At 46.8% G+C, this 17,425-nt stretch overlaps 1 protein-coding gene across 3 annotated transcripts; it reads left to right on the forward strand.

The window, feature by feature from the left end:
- The first annotated feature begins 317 nt into the window (after window positions 1-317).
- COQ3 (coenzyme Q3, methyltransferase) lies at window positions 318-15,861 on the forward strand. Of its 3 annotated transcripts, XM_081905756.1 has the most exons (8): window positions 394-480; window positions 1,020-1,088; window positions 2,166-2,277; window positions 9,767-9,919; window positions 10,443-10,542; window positions 11,331-11,573; window positions 12,991-13,150; window positions 14,684-15,861. In XM_081905756.1, the coding sequence occupies exons 2-8, from the start codon at window positions 1,082-1,084 to the stop codon at window positions 14,887-14,889; spliced, it is 981 nt and encodes a 326-aa protein (XP_081761882.1). In that variant the 5' UTR covers window positions 394-480; window positions 1,020-1,081; the 3' UTR covers window positions 14,890-15,861. The 3 variants fall into 3 exon arrangements, with proteins under 3 accessions (XP_081761880.1, XP_081761882.1, XP_081761881.1); XM_081905754.1 differs by lacking the exon at window positions 1,020-1,088 and having other exon boundaries at window positions 318-480; XM_081905755.1 differs by lacking the exons at window positions 394-480; window positions 1,020-1,088 and adding an exon at window positions 519-621.
- Window positions 15,862-17,425: the final 1,564 nt, after the last annotated feature.

The following is a 17,425-nucleotide window of genomic DNA, read 5'->3' on the forward strand; positions in this document are numbered from 1 at the left end:
CTATTTGTCTTTTATTGTATGGTTTTATGTTTTATTGCTGCTAACCGATTTGGGTGTGTGTGGTTTGTTTTTTAATGACACAGCGGTACATAAACATATATATTTTAAATAAACTAACAAATAAACTGCTCAAAAAAGCGGCTTCCTCGCCTCCCGCGAGCAGGGCTACAGTCTGACTTTGCTGCAGGGCTGTTTCCCCCCGGCGGCCTTTCAGGATGACCGTGGCGCTATTCCTAAAAGCTGCGTCTCTTCTCGCCGGAACCGGAAGTTGATCGCGGGCTGCGGCTGGGAACGGCGAGCCCTATTGGTAGGTGCAGGGACCGGGAGGTGGAGCCCCGCCTGAGAGTGGCACCGCGCGGAGATCCGCTTGAGCCATGAAGGGCTGGCAGAGCGGCTGCCTCAGCCGGGCCAGGCGGCTGTGGGTCTTCCGCGGGGAGATGGCGGGAGGCTGGGCGGCTTGCCGGCGCGCCCTGAGTTCCTGTGAGTAAGCCTTTGCGCTTCGCCGTGGCTTTGGGGTCCTGCCCTACCTTCGGTGTCCTTGCATGCTGACGGGCTTCTTCCGCACGTATCTCCGGCTGGGTGGCTCCCTGTTATCCCTGCGGAATTGGCACCTTTGCTCTGGTAAAAGGCTTGGGGAGCCGATTCCCCCACCCCAATCTGGTGCTGAAGTGACTTGAAAGCATTTCATTTCAATCTGCTGCAGCCTATCAGGATGATCCTTTTGGAATTGGTCACACCCACCCACCCTACAAATGGATTTGTAAATCTGTCTGTGCTTGGCTTAAATACAGGACCTTTCACATGCATTTGGAGAGGATCCCTAACGAGAGAGAGCAAGAGAGAGAAGACAAAAATGTATCAATACAGGACGCAGCATTTCAGATCGGAATAGGGGACAATCCTGTATTGTACAGGGCAGGCGGCAACCCTAGCAAGCGGGGCTTCCTCTCGTAGGACTGCCAAATTTCTAAAAGTAAAAACCAGGACACCCTGGAAGTTACTGAGTTTTTTTTGCTTAGGAAAACCCTACCAATTACAGCCCTACCAATTGACATAGCAGAAAACAGCACCTGTTGCATTCATGCCTGGTGAGCTTAACTCTTCCTTTTACCCCATTGTTTCAGCTGTCACAGATTACAGCCAAAGCTCTAGATAGGTTTCGTGGCATTTGCCTGCACCTGCCATTGTAGTGTTTCCCCGCTGTCTGTTGAGTGTCAGGTCCTTGGGAACAGGGACCTCGATTTGCTGCTTATGCAATTTTGCAAGGTGCTAGGGTTTGCTGCTAATGCGGTAGAAGGTGGGTAAATAGCTTTGCCATCTAACTTTGGATGAATTTTCACAGCCCCAACCAGGTTGTCACTAGCTTATTCTATTGAATCTTAAGTTTGCATTGAAATTATCACTGGAGTGTGAGGGTGTAGATCTTTCACCATCGAGGTAGTTTTCCTGACAGTATTTGTGTATTTATTTATTTAGATGATTTTTGTCACCTTTGTACAGGCCACATGATGGTTTAAAATCAAAGCAAGTAAATATGGATATATAAAATCCATTAAAAACATACAACAGATCACTGAATAACAGTTTTTCATCACAGCAACAATCAGGTCTCATCTCCCCCAAATGTCCGCTGAAAAACTGTATTTACTAGCTACTTGGATCTGTAAAGAAATGAGGCGAGATGCATGTGCAAGGATCCCAAAGTGCAAGTATCCATCACCAAAAAGGGCCTTTTCTTGACTCTTGCACCATATTAGATGACGAGTGCCTGATCTGCTGATCTTGTAACAATGGTGTGTCAATATGGGGAAAGGAGCTCTTGCACATAGTAGTTTTAGCCCATTAAAAAGCAGTGTCACAAACATAACTAATGTATAACTGTGGTAACACATGGTTGCCCTTTTGGATTAAAACAATCTGATTCCTGAGACTAATTATGAAATGTGCAAAACATTATATGTTGCTGAAAGAACTCCAAAATGTTACATATCTTTCTAATAGGGAGACAAGGAGTGATGAGCCAACTGTTTGCAGCCATTGTTTGTAGAAAATAGGTGCTAACCTGTTCAGCTAGAAACTCAGGTATACTGGGGATTCTTAGCAGTTTTAAAAATTGTTGGGACAGGAAGCTTACAACAAAAATTACTTTACTTCTCTCTCTCCAGGTAATCACTATGGACAGCCTGCTCAAATAGTCCAAATACCCTTCCTTAAGAGGTGTAAAAATCAGTTAAAATATCATATATTTGTTAGTTTGGTTCAAGCGAGGAACACAATGTGAGTATTATTATTATCTATTAAATTTCTGTTCCTTCCTTCATCCAAGGATCACAGAGTGGTTTACACTATAAAAACACAAAAATGCATAACATTGTAATAAACAAAAATAATAACTGTCAGGGTTTCTGGGAGAGAGGAGGAGATGACAGAGGAGACGGAGAGCGAGTGGGAGGAGGGGCAGAAGGATGAGGAAGAAGATGACGGAATTCTAAGGGAATCCACGAGTCTGAGCAGCGAGTCAGAGGATTCTCAAAAGGGGGTTACCTTAATCAAGCAAAAGGGAGGAGAAGGGAGAAGCGGAGAGGAGCCCAGTGGAAGACAGACGCAGCAAGAGGCGTCTCAGCTGGAACGGAGAAAAGGGGGTGGAGTCGTCAGCCTCTCGGAGGGAGCAGGATTAAGAGAGAACAGAGAAAGGGGGTTGGAGCAAGGTGTTCAGCCGGAAAGGGTGGAGAGCAGAACAAAGGGTGGTGTAGCGGTCGAAAGAAAGGTCAGGAGCAACGTACGCGCGCCAAGTTCAAACGTAGAGGCGCGCGGAAGTGGAGAGAGCTCAGGGGAGGAGCCCGGCCCCAAAGCCAGAAGGAGGGGGGAAGAGGCGGCAGAGGATTCAGCCTCAGGCGAGTCACGGAGAGAGGGAACCCAGGGGGGCAGGAAGACCCTGCGGAAAAGAAAGGAGAGGAAGAGGTGGTCTAGAGCCAGGCTATTAAGTTGGTGTGGAAGAGGGGAGGAGTCAGAGGGGACTTCAGCGGTCTAACGTGACAGACGTACGGCCACAATGCTGAACTGTATGAGAAGCAGAAATCTTCAATAAACTTTTCCTGTAAATAAACTGCAACGGAGTGAGGTCTCTTGTGAGCTGGGACCCATCCTGGGTGGCCGCGACAGTAAGTCCCCTCTCTGAAAGCAAAAATTTTTTTTGCGAAGCTCACGAACGGGAGCAGCCATGAGCGCTGAGGAGCAGCTGGTTGCACTGCGGGATCAGGTTACCGCTCTCACATCGGCAGTCATTGCTTCGCAGAAGAAGAATGACGACTTGGAGAAGACGTGCCAGGATTTGCAGGCAAGGTGGGAACACGCGGACAGGGCGGGGGCCCCAGGATCCAGAGCGGAGGGCATTGCGCTTGGACGGCGGGGGGGTGCCCTGGTTCCGCATTTTAATGGCAACTTGCAAGACTATCCCAATTTCAGAGCGGACGTCGTGTATGCACTGCATTTACTCCGTCACGATTTTAAAGATGAGGAGGAGAAAGTGGGGTTCATTGTTTCGCACCTGCATGGGGAGGCCAGGGCTTGGCTACGCAATCTGTGGCGCGAAGATGGACCGGCCCGTCGCAATTCAACTGCGTTCATCAAAGCGATGGATTCTTGTTTTCAATCCTCTGTGGATGTGGACATTGCGCGCCGTCAAATGCACGGGCTGAGGCAGGGGAAAGCGACTGTGCGCCAATACCACTCTAAATTTTTTGCATTGCTCACCGCCTTAGATTGGCCAAAGGACAGTAAACCGGTCAGAGATCTTTTTTGGGAGGGATTGAGCCCCCCCATCAAGGATGAGATCGCTAGGGGGGACAGACCCCAGACCCTAGAAGACGTGGTGCAACGGGCTTTAGCTATTGGAATTCGACATGAGGGACGTCCGTGGCACGAGGAGGACGGGCCCCAAGCGCGTGCGCAAGCGAGGACTCTCCCTTTTGTGCACAGGGATTTCAGCCGTGCGCACCCCTCGCCAATGGGGAAGGACAGCGAGGAGCCAATGGAGATTGGTGGTGCTAGGGCTCAGAAGCCATCCCAGAGCCCTGTCCCTGGTGCAGCCAAAGCGAAGCCTCCTAGAGGAACCAGGAAGTGTTACATCTGTGACAGTGCGCACCATATGGCGAAAGAGTGCCCCCAGAGGCTCCAGAAGCACACTGCGGCACTGGCAACTGTGACAGCAGAGGTGCAACCAGGGGAGCGACTTCAGGGAAACGACAGTGCCTGGCTGGAAGCAGAGCTCCTGGGGCTCAGCCAGGCGGATCTGTAGACAAGCCCCCAGCATCGCCGCAGAGCGTGGACCCTTTGCCTCCCAAACCGGCAGTTCTGCTCACAGCAACACTCCAGCTGCCTGATGGGAGACTCCTCGAGGTTCCAATAACGATCGATTCGGGAAGCAACGCCGACTTCGTGGGACTGCAGTTCGTTAAGCAGCACAACATGGCGCTCCTGCCTGCAACGACGCCTCTGAACGTGGTCACGGTAGACGGCAGGAAGTTGCTGGGGGGGCAAGTGGTGCAGCAAACCCCTCCCATGCTGATGCAGATTGGCAACCATCGAGAACTTATTAGTTTCAATGTCACCCACTTATCGGACACGCCCATCGTGTTAGGCATGAGTTGGCTGGAGAGGCACAGTCCCGCGGTTGCGTGGTATCAGCGGCAGATCACCTTTTGTTCATCGTATTGTGCTCAGCATTGCTTTCAGACCGATCAGGGAGGAGAAGCCGAGCAGCAGTTGCATCTGGGTATGGTGCAAACAGTGCCTCACAAGTACCAGGACTTCTTGGAGGTTTTCTGTGAGAAGGAAGCTGACAAGTTGCCGCCTCACAGACCTTACGACTGCGCGATTGATTTAGTGCCAGGGGCGCAACTGCCTGCTGCCAAGCTGTACTCCATGTCGGAGGACGAAATGCAAGAGCTTCGGGAGTTCATAGACCATAACCTCAAGCGCGGTTTCATCCAGGAATCTAAAGCAGCGGGAGGCAGCCCTGTTTTCTTTGTGAAGAAGAAAGACACGCCCCAAAAGAGGCTTATAGTGGATTACAGGTTCATAAACAGCTTGACTAAGCCCAAAGCTTTCCCCATGCCCAAGATTGACGACCTTTTAGCGACCGTCAGGAGGGGCAAGATTTTCACCAAGCTGGACCTACGTGGAGCTTACAATCTCATCCGCATCCGGAAAGGAGATGAGTGGAAGACCGCCATGTTCACCCCTCTGGGCACATACGAATACAGAGTCATGCCTTTCGGCCTCCAAAATGGCAGCCACGTTTTTCAAGCATTTATGCACCACGTGCTAGCAGGTCTCCTCTACAAAAAGTGTGTCTGCTTTCTCGACGATATCCTGGTTTTCTCGGAATCGTCAGAGGATCACGATAAGGACGTGAGGGAGGTCCTGCAGAGGCTGAAGGAACACAGGCTGTACGCCAAGTTGGAAAAATGCCAGTTTGATGTCAGAGAGGTTGATTTCCTTGGCTACAAGTTGTCCGACGAGGGACTGGCCATGGACAGGGCTAAGGTTCAAGCGCTGTTGGACTGGAAAAGCCCTCGAAATCGGAAAGAGGTCCAGAGGTTCATCGGCTTTGCCAATTTTTACCGCAAGTTTATTAAAGGCTTTGCGAACGCGACGGCGGCTATCACTGACACCCTCAGTTCCAAGAAGAAGAAGTTCGTCTGGACCGAACAAGCGGAGCGGTCCTTCCGGACGCTTAAGGGTCTTTTCGCCTCCGAAGAGCAGCTGCTCCACGTGAATCCCGGCAGACCCATGCGGGTAGAGACCGATGCGTCAGACAGAGCGGTTGGGGCCGTTCTTTTGCAAGAGGATTCACAAGGCAACTGGAGACCGGGTGCGTTCTACTCCCGGAAGCTCAGCAAGACGGAGCGCAATTATACCATATGGGACAGGGAGTTGTTGGCCATTCATGCAGCTTTCAAAGCGTGGCGACACTTCTTGATAGGAGCCAAGCACACGGTGCAGGTCCGCACGGATCACAAGAACTTAGAGTATTGGCGGACGGCTAAGTTGCAGACCCAGCGACACATGCGCTGGGCGGAGTTCTTCGCGGACTTCGACTTCAAAATAGAATACATCCCAGGAGACTCCAATGTTATTGCAGACGCGCTATCCCGAAAGCCGCAATACTTGGAGGAAGCAGCTCCAATCGCAGCAAAGCACATTTTCGCACCGCAGGCGTGGACGTGCGCTACCATCGCAGTCGACCTGGACGCGGTGCGACGCGCGTTGCAAAGGGATCAGTTTGCACAGTCTAAGATGGAGGAGCTACGCGGAGGGTCGCGAGACAACGATGAGTTTCAATTGCAAGATGGACTTTTGACTCGTAAGGGTGCCCTTTACGTGCCCACCGACGAGCTTCGAGCCAAGGTTCTGCAACAATTGCATGACGCCCCTAGTGCAGGCCATTTCGGCAAAGAGAAGACGATGGAGTTGGTGGCTAGAGACTTTTGGTGGCCCCAGATGAGAGGAGAGGTGGCGGACTACGTCGCCAGGTGTGATATCTGCCAGAGGTCCAAACCAGTGCACCAGAAGCAGGCGGGATTGCTAGAACCGCTGGAGACACCGCAGCAACCGTGGGAGAGGGTAGCGTTGGACTTTGTTACAGACCTGCCCAGCTCCAGAGGTAAGACGGCGGTGTTAGTGGTGGTGGACTTGTTCACCAAGATGGCGCACTTCATCCCTTGTGCCAAGGTGGCGACGGCAGAACAGACCGCAAAGCTCTTCATCGATCACGTCTTCAGAGTGCATGGACTTCCGCAGTCCGTCTTGTCCGACAGGGGGCGCCAGTTTGTTTCCACTTTCTGGCGAAAGCTTCTGGGCATCTTGCACGTCAAAATCAACCTGACATCGGCGAGGCATCCACAAACCAACGGTCAAGCGGAGAGGGTCAACGCGATCATGCAGCAGTACCTGCGGTGCTACGCCAACCAGCGACCTGCGGCGTGGGTGGACTATCTGCCGATGGCTGAATTCGCCTACAACAACACGAAACACGCATCCACCGGGGTGACGCCTTTCTTCGCGAACAATGGCCGTCATCCCAGGACCTTCCCGAGATTTGCGGCACCAGGAGGGGGGGGGCCTCAAGATGCCGACCAGTTTGCAGCGGAGTTGCAAGAGGTGCACGAGGAGCTGCGGAGACATTTGGAGCTGGCAAAACAGGCGTATAAGGTGCAGGCCGATAAGCACAGGAGGGCGGGAGAGGACATCCAGGTTGGGGACTGGGTGTGGTTAGCAGCCCACGCGATGCCGGCCAGGTCATTGGCCAAGAAGAAGTTAGGACACAGGCAGCTAGGGCCATATCAAGTTGAGGCTAAGATCAATCCGGTGGCTTTTCGTCTAGCCCTTCCGGAGGGTTCCAGGGTGCACCCGGTCTTTCATAGGTCGGTGCTCACTCCCTACAAAACCCCACACAGGTTTCAAGAGTCAGGAGCACCCCCAGAGCCACGTAGGAGGGCGCCTGAGAGGGGGGAATCGCCAAGACCAGAACCTCTTAACGAGGTCACAGAGATACTGGACTCGAGATGGGGGGAGGAGGGAGTTGAATATTTTCTCGCCAGGGAAGGCACTCCGGCCTCTGCCAATAGCTGGGTGCCGGGTTACGCGTTGGACGAACCCCTGTTGAAGGAGGAGTTCCATGCACTTTTTCCGCACAAGCCCATGCCCGAGGAGTATTTTGATGATTGGCTTTTCACGCCCACTTTGTCGGACAGCACGTTCGAGGGTTTCTCCTCGCCCGAGGGCCATACGCCCGAAACAAGCCCGACCAGGGATCCGAGACTGGGGGGGGAGGAGACAGGCCCTTGTTGGTGGGTGGATCAGCCAAGGGAGGCATGGAGTCAGAGATGGATGGTAGGTCCTTGGCAGGCAGCGCCAGGAGAAACAGTGATGGAGGAAGAGACTGTGATGTCTTTGGGTGGGGAACCCGAGTTCGAACACACATATACGGAGCTGCCAGAGGAGAACGTTGAAGTGGACAACCTGTATCCTGAACCGACCCCGGAAGAACCACGTTTTCCTCAACCTGCACCCGGCGAGCGGGAGGGGGGAAGGGGGGGCTTCGAGGGGGGGATGGATGTCAGGGTTTCTGGGAGAGAGGAGGAGATGACAGAGGAGACGGAGAGCGAGTGGGAGGAGGGGCAGAAGGATGAGGAAGAAGATGACGGAATTCTAAGGGAATCCACGAGTCTGAGCAGCGAGTCAGAGGATTCTCAAAAGGGGGTTACCTTAATCAAGCAAAAGGGAGGAGAAGGGAGAAGCGGAGAGGAGCCCAGTGGAAGACAGACGCAGCAAGAGGCGTCTCAGCTGGAACGGAGAAAAGGGGGTGGAGTCGTCAGCCTCTCGGAGGGAGCAGGATTAAGAGAGAACAGAGAAAGGGGGTTGGAGCAAGGTGTTCAGCCGGAAAGGGTGGAGAGCAGAACAAAGGGTGGTGTAGCGGTCGAAAGAAAGGTCAGGAGCAACGTACGCGCGCCAAGTTCAAACGTAGAGGCGCGCGGAAGTGGAGAGAGCTCAGGGGAGGAGCCCGGCCCCAAAGCCAGAAGGAGGGGGGAAGAGGCGGCAGAGGATTCAGCCTCAGGCGAGTCACGGAGAGAGGGAACCCAGGGGGGCAGGAAGACCCTGCGGAAAAGAAAGGAGAGGAAGAGGTGGTCTAGAGCCAGGCTATTAAGTTGGTGTGGAAGAGGGGAGGAGTCAGAGGGGACTTCAGCGGTCTAACGTGACAGACGTACGGCCACAATGCTGAACTGTATGAGAAGCAGAAATCTTCAATAAACTTTTCCTGTAAATAAACTGCAACGGAGTGAGGTCTCTTGTGAGCTGGGACCCATCCTGGGTGGCCGCGACAATAACCTCCCACACTTTCTGTGTTTTCTGATTACTTCATAATGATCGACTCAGCTCAAAATGAAGGCTGTGGGTTTTTTGGAGGGAGTTATGGTTTTCATACATTTCTTAATAAGTAAAAAATAACAGTAGTGTAATCTGTAACTCTCTTGGTACATGGCCTGCAAACTAGTAGCATTCTGGGCACTTGTGCCTTTGTATTGTAAGCATAAAGCACATTTTGTGCCACTATGTTAGTGTCCCTGCAACCAATGTTTTATGTAGTGGCATGGCAAACCTTGCTCATGGGCAGCCATTTGTTTTATTCATACAAAAGGGTCATTACATGTTGCTAAGGCATAATTTTTATATATTGGGCAACAGGATTCTGCACATCCACCTCTGGGACTACTGGATGTGATTTGTGAATTATTTGTCTCTATATAGGTCAGATAGTTTGAAGTCTCTAATAGATGTAATTGGGTCTGTGCATGCTAGACTTTGTCAACATGAATGTAATAAGTGCTCTGTTGATTCAACCCAAGGGCCCAACTAACCCTAGGGTGGCTAGCTAGATTTTTTTGAAGTTCATAAGCAGGCCATGAAAACCATCATCTTTCGTACTCCACCAATTGGTATTCAGAGGCATAATGTCACTCCCTGAACATGGAGATTCCATGAAACTGTTGTGTTTATTAGCCATTGATAAAACTATTTCCCAAATACATTAGCCTTCAATGTAAGGAACGATCATGTGGGGTCCAACTGTAACCTGAATTTATCCACTCGTGAAATTTCCCTTTTCCATAAAGGGAACTTTTTGTTGCACTTCTAAAATCAATTTTTGCTAGCTGATCCCTGTTTTTATGCCACCTAATGTAATAACACCTTTGGTGTTTAGGTTACTCACAGAGCGACACTACAGCATGTCACAAACAACAGTTGATCCAAAGGAGATGAAAAAATTCCAACTCCTGGCACATAAATGGTGGGATGAGCATGGAGATTATGCAGCTCTTCATTCTATGAATGATATTAGAGTGCCATTTATTAGGTAAGGTTTTGGAATGGGTCAGTTTTACATACTTCTGGGAATCTGAAAATCGTAACATCACCTTTTAGAGTAGAGGTGTCTTCATTTGTATTGCTCAGCTTAAATATTTACTGAGTGCAAAGCTATTACAACTGGAGCTGTAGACTTTTAAGTGGTAGACTGAATGAGCAGTCCTATTCACAAGTAAGTGGGCTTTTTGTTGTTTACTACTTAGTTGATATGTGGAGACCAATTTCACTTAGTGAGGGTGTGTTTCAATAATGGGAGCTATGAGGTAAGCATATGCGTCTTTATTTTTGAGCCAATGTTGATTCTGGAGTGTGTATTGTAATAGGAGATGAAAAAGAAGAGAATATTAAGGATGACAAACCTTTGTTTAGTAAACAGAAAGTTCCCTGATTTCATTCCGTATCTCAACAAGGCAAATATTTTGAGGCTTTGGTAATATGCAAGTGTAGTTGATCAACTAAAAGCTGGTGGACGGTCGTAATTAAAACATCATTTGTTTTGTACTTTGTGTAAGAGATACTGTTTTAAATATGAGAAATGATCATCAGCCTGGAAGCCCGCTCTCTGGTGTGAAGATCCTGGATGTTGGCTGTGGTGGTGGATTGTTAACTGAGGTAGGGCTTACTCCTTTTCATAATAAATTTTCTTATCCCTGACCCTTTGTTTTGAAGTAGCACAGCACTGAAGTTTTGAATAGTGCTTCTTTAGTTCTTCCAAGTACTTGTTTAACCATAAGTCTCTCTTGCAATCTGCTCTGTTAGTTCATTATTGTATTATTTAGAGTAAGATAGTCCAATAAAGCAAAGTGGTATGGCATGTGTGCCAATGCACATATTTATTATGTGCAGGCAAGACGTTGCTGTGTTCTTGCTGGAAATGCAGAATTTAGCTGTAGAACTAAACTGTGAGCCGGAACACACTTCAACTGGTTTTGTGGAAAGGGTTGAAGTTCCCTAATTTCCTGGAACTTCCACAAAGTTTTTTTTTATTTTACGCTGTGTTCAGTGATCCTTACTTCCAAGTAGGTGCTGACAGGATTGAAGCCTTATGCATGATTTACATTTCATAGTGTGTATTTGTGGTCTACAATTGCTAGAAAACAAAATAATTAGCTATTTATTATAATTGGCAGTCTAAACTGCAACCATGCTTATGATGATCTGTACTCCTTAATCAACCTAGAAAAAGTTGAATAATTGAATATTATTGGATCTGTCCCTTCTATTATTCCAGTAGGGTTTTGTGGGGGTGGGGGTGGAGAGACACCAAAGGGATAGATGTTAGGGAGGAAGCTTCAGAGTTTACTTTAAGCTCTTCAGTAACTTCCTTCTAATCAAATAACAACTTGGTTACATATTCTATTTTTTTTAAGCAGAAGAGACTAACGTGTCTATGGTCTTAGCCTCTAGGTAGACTGGGAGCTTCGGTTACTGGGATTGATCCTCTGGAAGACAGCATTAGAACAGCAGAACTGCATAAATCATTTGACCCAGTCCTGGCTAAGAGAATACAGTACAAATCCTGTACGCTAGAGGATATTGTGGAAGAGGCATCAGACACATTTGACGTCATTGTAGCTTCTGAAGTTGTAGAACATGTGGCTGATGTGGAAATGTTTATCAGGTGCTGCAGCAAAGTGTTAAAAGTGAGTTGGAAGAAAGCAAAAAAAGAATGCTGAATCATTTGCACTATAAAATTGAGCTGCTGATTATAAGAAATGTTTTGCATTGGTTTCCTTTTTTTGATTTACTTTGTGCTAAAGAGTATAATTTTATGCAACCCTTATTGATTCAAATTATCCATATTGAAAACAAACACAACCTTTAGAATATTGCACTTTTTCCTGCTGAGGTAATGAACCAGACAATAAATGGGTTCTGGGTACAGATCTAAAAACATGAAGGAAATAAATTATAAAACACAAAATAAATAAGTACAGTGGTACCTCTGGTTGTGAACGGAATCCGTTCGCAACATGAAAAGCCTGCAACCTGAAGCGCTGTATCTACACTGGTGCGATTTGGCGCTTGTGTGCATGCGCGAAGCCCAATGTAGTGCTTCTGTGCATGCGCGAGCGGCAAAACCTGGAAATAACCCTTTCTGGGTCGCCACGGGGCGCAACCTGAAAAAACGTAGCAACAAGCAAACGTAACATGAGGTATGACTGTAGATATTTTGAGTTCTATTTATCCCAAGGGCCCAGGGTAAATAATAGTAGTTTATCGATCACAGAACCCTGCCGTGTGGCTTGTGGCACCTTGTTCCTCACAGAGCTACAACTCTCAGCATTCCCTGCGAAGAGGGATTGACTCTTAAACTGTTAGGAGTTATAACTCTGTGAGAGGAATAGCAGTCTTGTCACAACTTTCAGCACCCTTAACAAACTACTGTTCCCTGGATTTTGCGGGGAAAGACATGACTGTTAAAGTGATACAATACCGCTTTGAATATAGAATGCAGATGGGGCCCTAGATTGTTTTCTTATAGAAACAAGCCAAACAGTGATTACTGCACAAAAATATTGCAGTAACGCTTAACAGATATTCTGTATACCAATCTCAGAACCATAGTAACATGAATAAATTTGAATTTGGCTTCAGTATAAATTGCATTGCTTATAGTACAAACTCAAACAGCTTCGATGAGACCTGTTTTTGAATTGACCCATGCAAATATGTTTTGGCTAGGCCTACATGTTTAGGGCTACATTACTTTGCTGATAGGCTAGTTTCACCAATTAAAAATCTGGTGATTGGCATGCAAGGTGCCTGTATTTGTAGGGATGGCAGAATTTTAAAAGTTTTATTCCAGAAAACTGGAGGCAAGAATAAGATTTGAAGAAGCATTATATGCACATATGTAAGGAAATTCTTTTTCTAAGATGGTGTCTGCTGCAATGTCTGGAAAATCTGTAAAGATTTTTAAAATCAATTTAAGCTTGAACCACCTTTTTTTTTATTTACTATGGTGACAATCCTAATTTTCACACACTAACTGGATGCTGCTAGTTATATTGTGTATTCATGACAGATGTGCTAACACTTGTGCTGTTGTTGTTTAAGCCGGAAGGTTCCTTATTTATTACTACAATCAACAAATCGCAGCTGTCCTACATCTTTGGCATTGTGGTAGCTGAGAGAGTATTGGGCATTGTTCCGACAGGCACCCATGATTGGGAGAAGTTCATACCACCTGAGGAGCTAGAGAGGCTCCTAGAGTCAAGTAAGTGTTTAAACCCCAATGAAAGGACACAGTCAGTAACTTCCTTCAAGTATGGCTGCTAGCTGACCTTAACTATCCCTTGATACAGGTGTCGCATAAAGCAAGCATGCTTTACAATCATATGTAGTCAATGGGTGGGGGGAATCTAAGGTGTATGAAATACTAAATCAAAAGACCTGCCAGGCTTACACCAGGAAGTGAAAGACAGTTTTGTGAATTTGTTCACACTTACACCCACAACCCTGGAATGCTTTGATGAAGAGTGGTGAAGAATGACTGTAAATAATTAAATGAGGGAAGGTGTCAGGGAGAGCCGCATATTATCCTGGTCAGAAGTGAATCCTGCAGTTCTAACCCCACTTACCAGGGGTTGAGCTTTATTGAATTAAATAGGACTTTCTTCCGTGTGAACATAGGTTTGCCCTGTTAGCCCCTTTTTTGGTGTCCCGTTTTTCACCCTGATTTTTGTAGGTTGCATTTAAAGTGTATTTTCAGAAGGGATTCTATCATAAAACAGTTTCTCTGCTTTAGGAATTTATGTTAATTAAGCATCAGTGAGAAGATTTGCTGTATGATATCATGGGGTTGGGAATGGGCAAATCACTGTTCTACAAGCGGCAGGTTTGGGTAACAGTGTTTATCCCACTTGGGGAAGGGAGGGTGCTGACAATGAAATTATAAAGTGGTATATACACACACGGGAACATGTAGATATACCTAAACACTGACTATTGGATCATCTGATGTGTAAAATGTTGGTGTGTAAATTGTAGGCGTCTGTCAGGGAACTGCCATCAGTGCCAGAGGGAGAGAGCAAAAGCCAGAGGGATTCCAGAGAGCGTCCAGGGATTGGGAGAAGCAGCTCATCTTCTGGGGAAGAGAATCAGTGTAGCACCAGTGGAGAAGGGGGGCAGATGGGGGAAGCGGCGAGGCGGTCCCATGACTCCTTGCGCTGGGACCAGCGGGGAGAGTAGGGGTCCTCCGCTGCCCACGCCCTCCTTGCGCAGAAGGCTTTCGCGCAGAGAGGGTAGGCGGAGACTGTGGCGTCCGGTGAGTGGCGTCCGGACAGATAAAGTTTACTTAGGCAACCAGGCCAGGTGTTCGCACCCAGCCAGGGAGATAGTTGCCTGCTTACGCACGAGCAACCCCTTAGAAACCTGTACAGCGTCCTTTAAAAATGATTATAAACATCGACTTTCTAAAGATAGGTATTTTGTTTTGACTCTGGGTTTGGGTTAATGCATGTGTTAACCTGGGGTTTTAGTCACAATTAAGAAATAATCAGCCAGGTGCTAATTTGAATTTGTACTGAATATTCAGCAAGATACATTTTACTTGGACATTCTTGAATGTTTTGATAGCATCAAGATTTAAAACCTTTTCCTAATGCTGCTTTGGCTCGCAGTTTACCAAGACAACACCACCATTGTGCCAGAATGACATTACAGGAAATTTTGCACATGTTTACTGTGGATGTTAGGTCCTTTTTAAGAATAGTCTCCTTATACTGTCTCTCTCTCTCCTTTCTTACAGATGGCTTTTTAGTCAAGACAGTGAAAGGAATGTTGTACAACCCCCTGTTTGGGTCCTGGAGCTGGACTGAAAGCACTAGCATTAACTATGCACTCCATGCTATAAAATCAGATATACAGGAACAAGTGGATCCAAATCTAGAGACAGAAAAAGAGCAGCTCCAGACAAAAACTATGGCATCAGAACCTCCGGCTAAGACATTATAGCCAGAGGTAGTAGGAAGTTGGAGGAAGATATGCATAAATGACTGTAATGAATCAGGAAGGAACAAGCAGTATTGTGTTCACAGTGCTGGATGTTAGAATGTGTCTGCCAGTCTGTCTTGTGGTAAAGAATGGTTCATTCTCCACAGTATCAGATCTACAAAGATTTCAGAGATGGGTTATGTTAAATAATGAGTCAATTGTATACCTACAGATTAGGTGTGCTGTGCAAGTTTTTGGGAAAGGGGCAGTTCTTTGTGAAAGAGTTCTTAAAATGCATGCCTCTAAAATTCCAGAAAATAATTATTTTCATAGACTTTAGAGTTACTGGTTTAAAATGCTACATTTTGTATTTGTAAAATAGCTGAATTGCTTTTATTATCCTAGTTCAGCAGCTTGTCTAAGAAATAAACCCCTACTTATTTCTTGCTTGCCTGTTAATCTTCAGGTATGCTGTTATGGGGACATGCAATGGAACCAAGACTTAAATCAATGCAAGGACTATTTCTTGACTTGTTAAGAGCTGTGGTTCAATATGTGAGTGAGCAGAGGGGTGCTTAATGCACTGTTCCTATGTGGAAATGCAGGGCTAGGAAATGGGGACATCATCATGTGACTATCATGTTGGAAACACGTATGCTTGTGGCAAAATACAGCCATGCATTCTCCATAGCTGTAGGGACAGATGCTAGAATGTTTTTGCCACTTGAACTGTGCCTTGGCACATTCTGATCACTAGACTCCATGGGACCTTGGTATGGTATCCAGAATGGAAATTAAGGCTTGTCCAGTGATCTAAGGAAATGGTAGGGTAAGCTGTACTCCACTAGATACTGAAGTCACCTGACTCAAAGAAGCTTGATTGGAAATTGTTCTTAGAAAACATATCACAAACTGGGGGGAGGGTAGTGTAAATCTGGTCTCTTCCTTCATGAAGGTAATGCCTAGAAATAAACTGGTCTTAAAAAATGGCAATTTGTTGTTGCTGTTGCTTAGTCGTGTCGGACTCTTCGTGAAGTCATGGACCAGAGCACGCCAGGCACTCCTGTCTTCCACTGCCTCCTGCAGTTTGGTCAAACTCATGTTAGTACAGTAGCTTTGAGAACACTGTCCAACCAAAAAATGGCAGTAGCTAAGACTTATTCCATTTTATGCTAAATTCTAAAATCTGAACCGCACCAGCAAGATTGTCAGGACCAAGCCACAAAAGCTTTTTGCTAAAATAGCTTTTACCACCCTTAGAAACAATGAAGAATAATTCCATTAAATATTACAATCAATATTTCATGTGAGGTTGGTTGCAATAGCACCACTGGTGCCTAATCAGAGGAACAGACACATTCCATCTCTAGCAATAAAAATGTAGGCACTTCTCAATAGAATCTTGCAAGGCAAAATTGTGGTGCAGGTTTATTTTTGTAAAAGTAAAAGGGGATAATTCTATGAAACTTCCCCAAATTACTGCTTTGCTTTGCAATGAATGGAGACTCTTGCAGCATTATTTGTTGTCCATGGAGAAATAGCTGAGGTTGGGTACTTAAAGAATGTTGTTCCTCACCAGCAGCTGTTTTTGTTGGTAGTAACATGGAACCACTCCTGCCCACCTAGCAGTTCGAAAGCACCCCTAAGTGCAAATAGGTACCGCGTTATAGCGGGAAGGTAAATGGCGTTTCCGTGTGCTGAGCTGGTGCCGGCTCGCCAGAGCAGCTTTGTCACGCTGGCCATGTGACCTGGAAGTGTCTCCGGACAGCGCTAGCCCCCGGCCTCTTAAGTGAGATGAGCGCACAACCCTAGAGTCGGACACGACTGGCCCGTACGGGCAGGGGTACCTTTACCTTTAACATGGAACCATGGCTTTATGCTATTTGTGTAGCAATGCTTTATTAACTTCCTGTTTCTGTATTTTAGCAGCCTTTTATATCTCTTTGATCCTGGCTTCAGGAGAACAAAGCTGTTCCTACCTTATAGTCTTGCACCCTAGAAACAATTAAGGCAAGAATTACAGCAGAGGATATCTGCCACTACTCGCTCACTGTTGATAGCAAAGGGCTGTGCTGTCAGCAGTGGGTTGAATAGGGGCAGATACAATCTTGTATAGCTCTTGCTTTTTATCAGATAAATGGGAAAAGAAGTCTTAAGGAAACGTAAATAAAAATAGAACTATGGAAAGAACACAGATTTTAACACTTGTAGAAGTTGAAACCATTCATGAGGGCTTTTTTATTTGAGGAACTCTGTGCCTTTCAGTCACTACTGTGACAGTAAGGATTGTGGGAAAACAAGAATTCTAGCAAGATATTTTGGATTGCACAAAATTGCCACATTCCTACTGAGAGAAATCTAGCCCTGACTCTATATGACGATTCCGAAGCAGGTACCATTCAGTTTAATGGGGTTTGCTTCCCATTAAGTAGCTAGAGGTTTGAAGTCTTGACTTCTATGGTAGGAGATTATAAGGTGTAAAAACCACTGCCCCATTAAGTCCAATCTTCTGCTGGAATATCTATATAGTGGCCATATAGCTACCAAATTCAGGAAA

Source organism: Podarcis melisellensis, assembly GCF_964234715.1.
Source record: "Podarcis melisellensis genome assembly, chromosome: 3".
NCBI classification, from domain to species: domain Eukaryota; kingdom Metazoa; phylum Chordata; class Lepidosauria; order Squamata; family Lacertidae; genus Podarcis; species Podarcis melisellensis.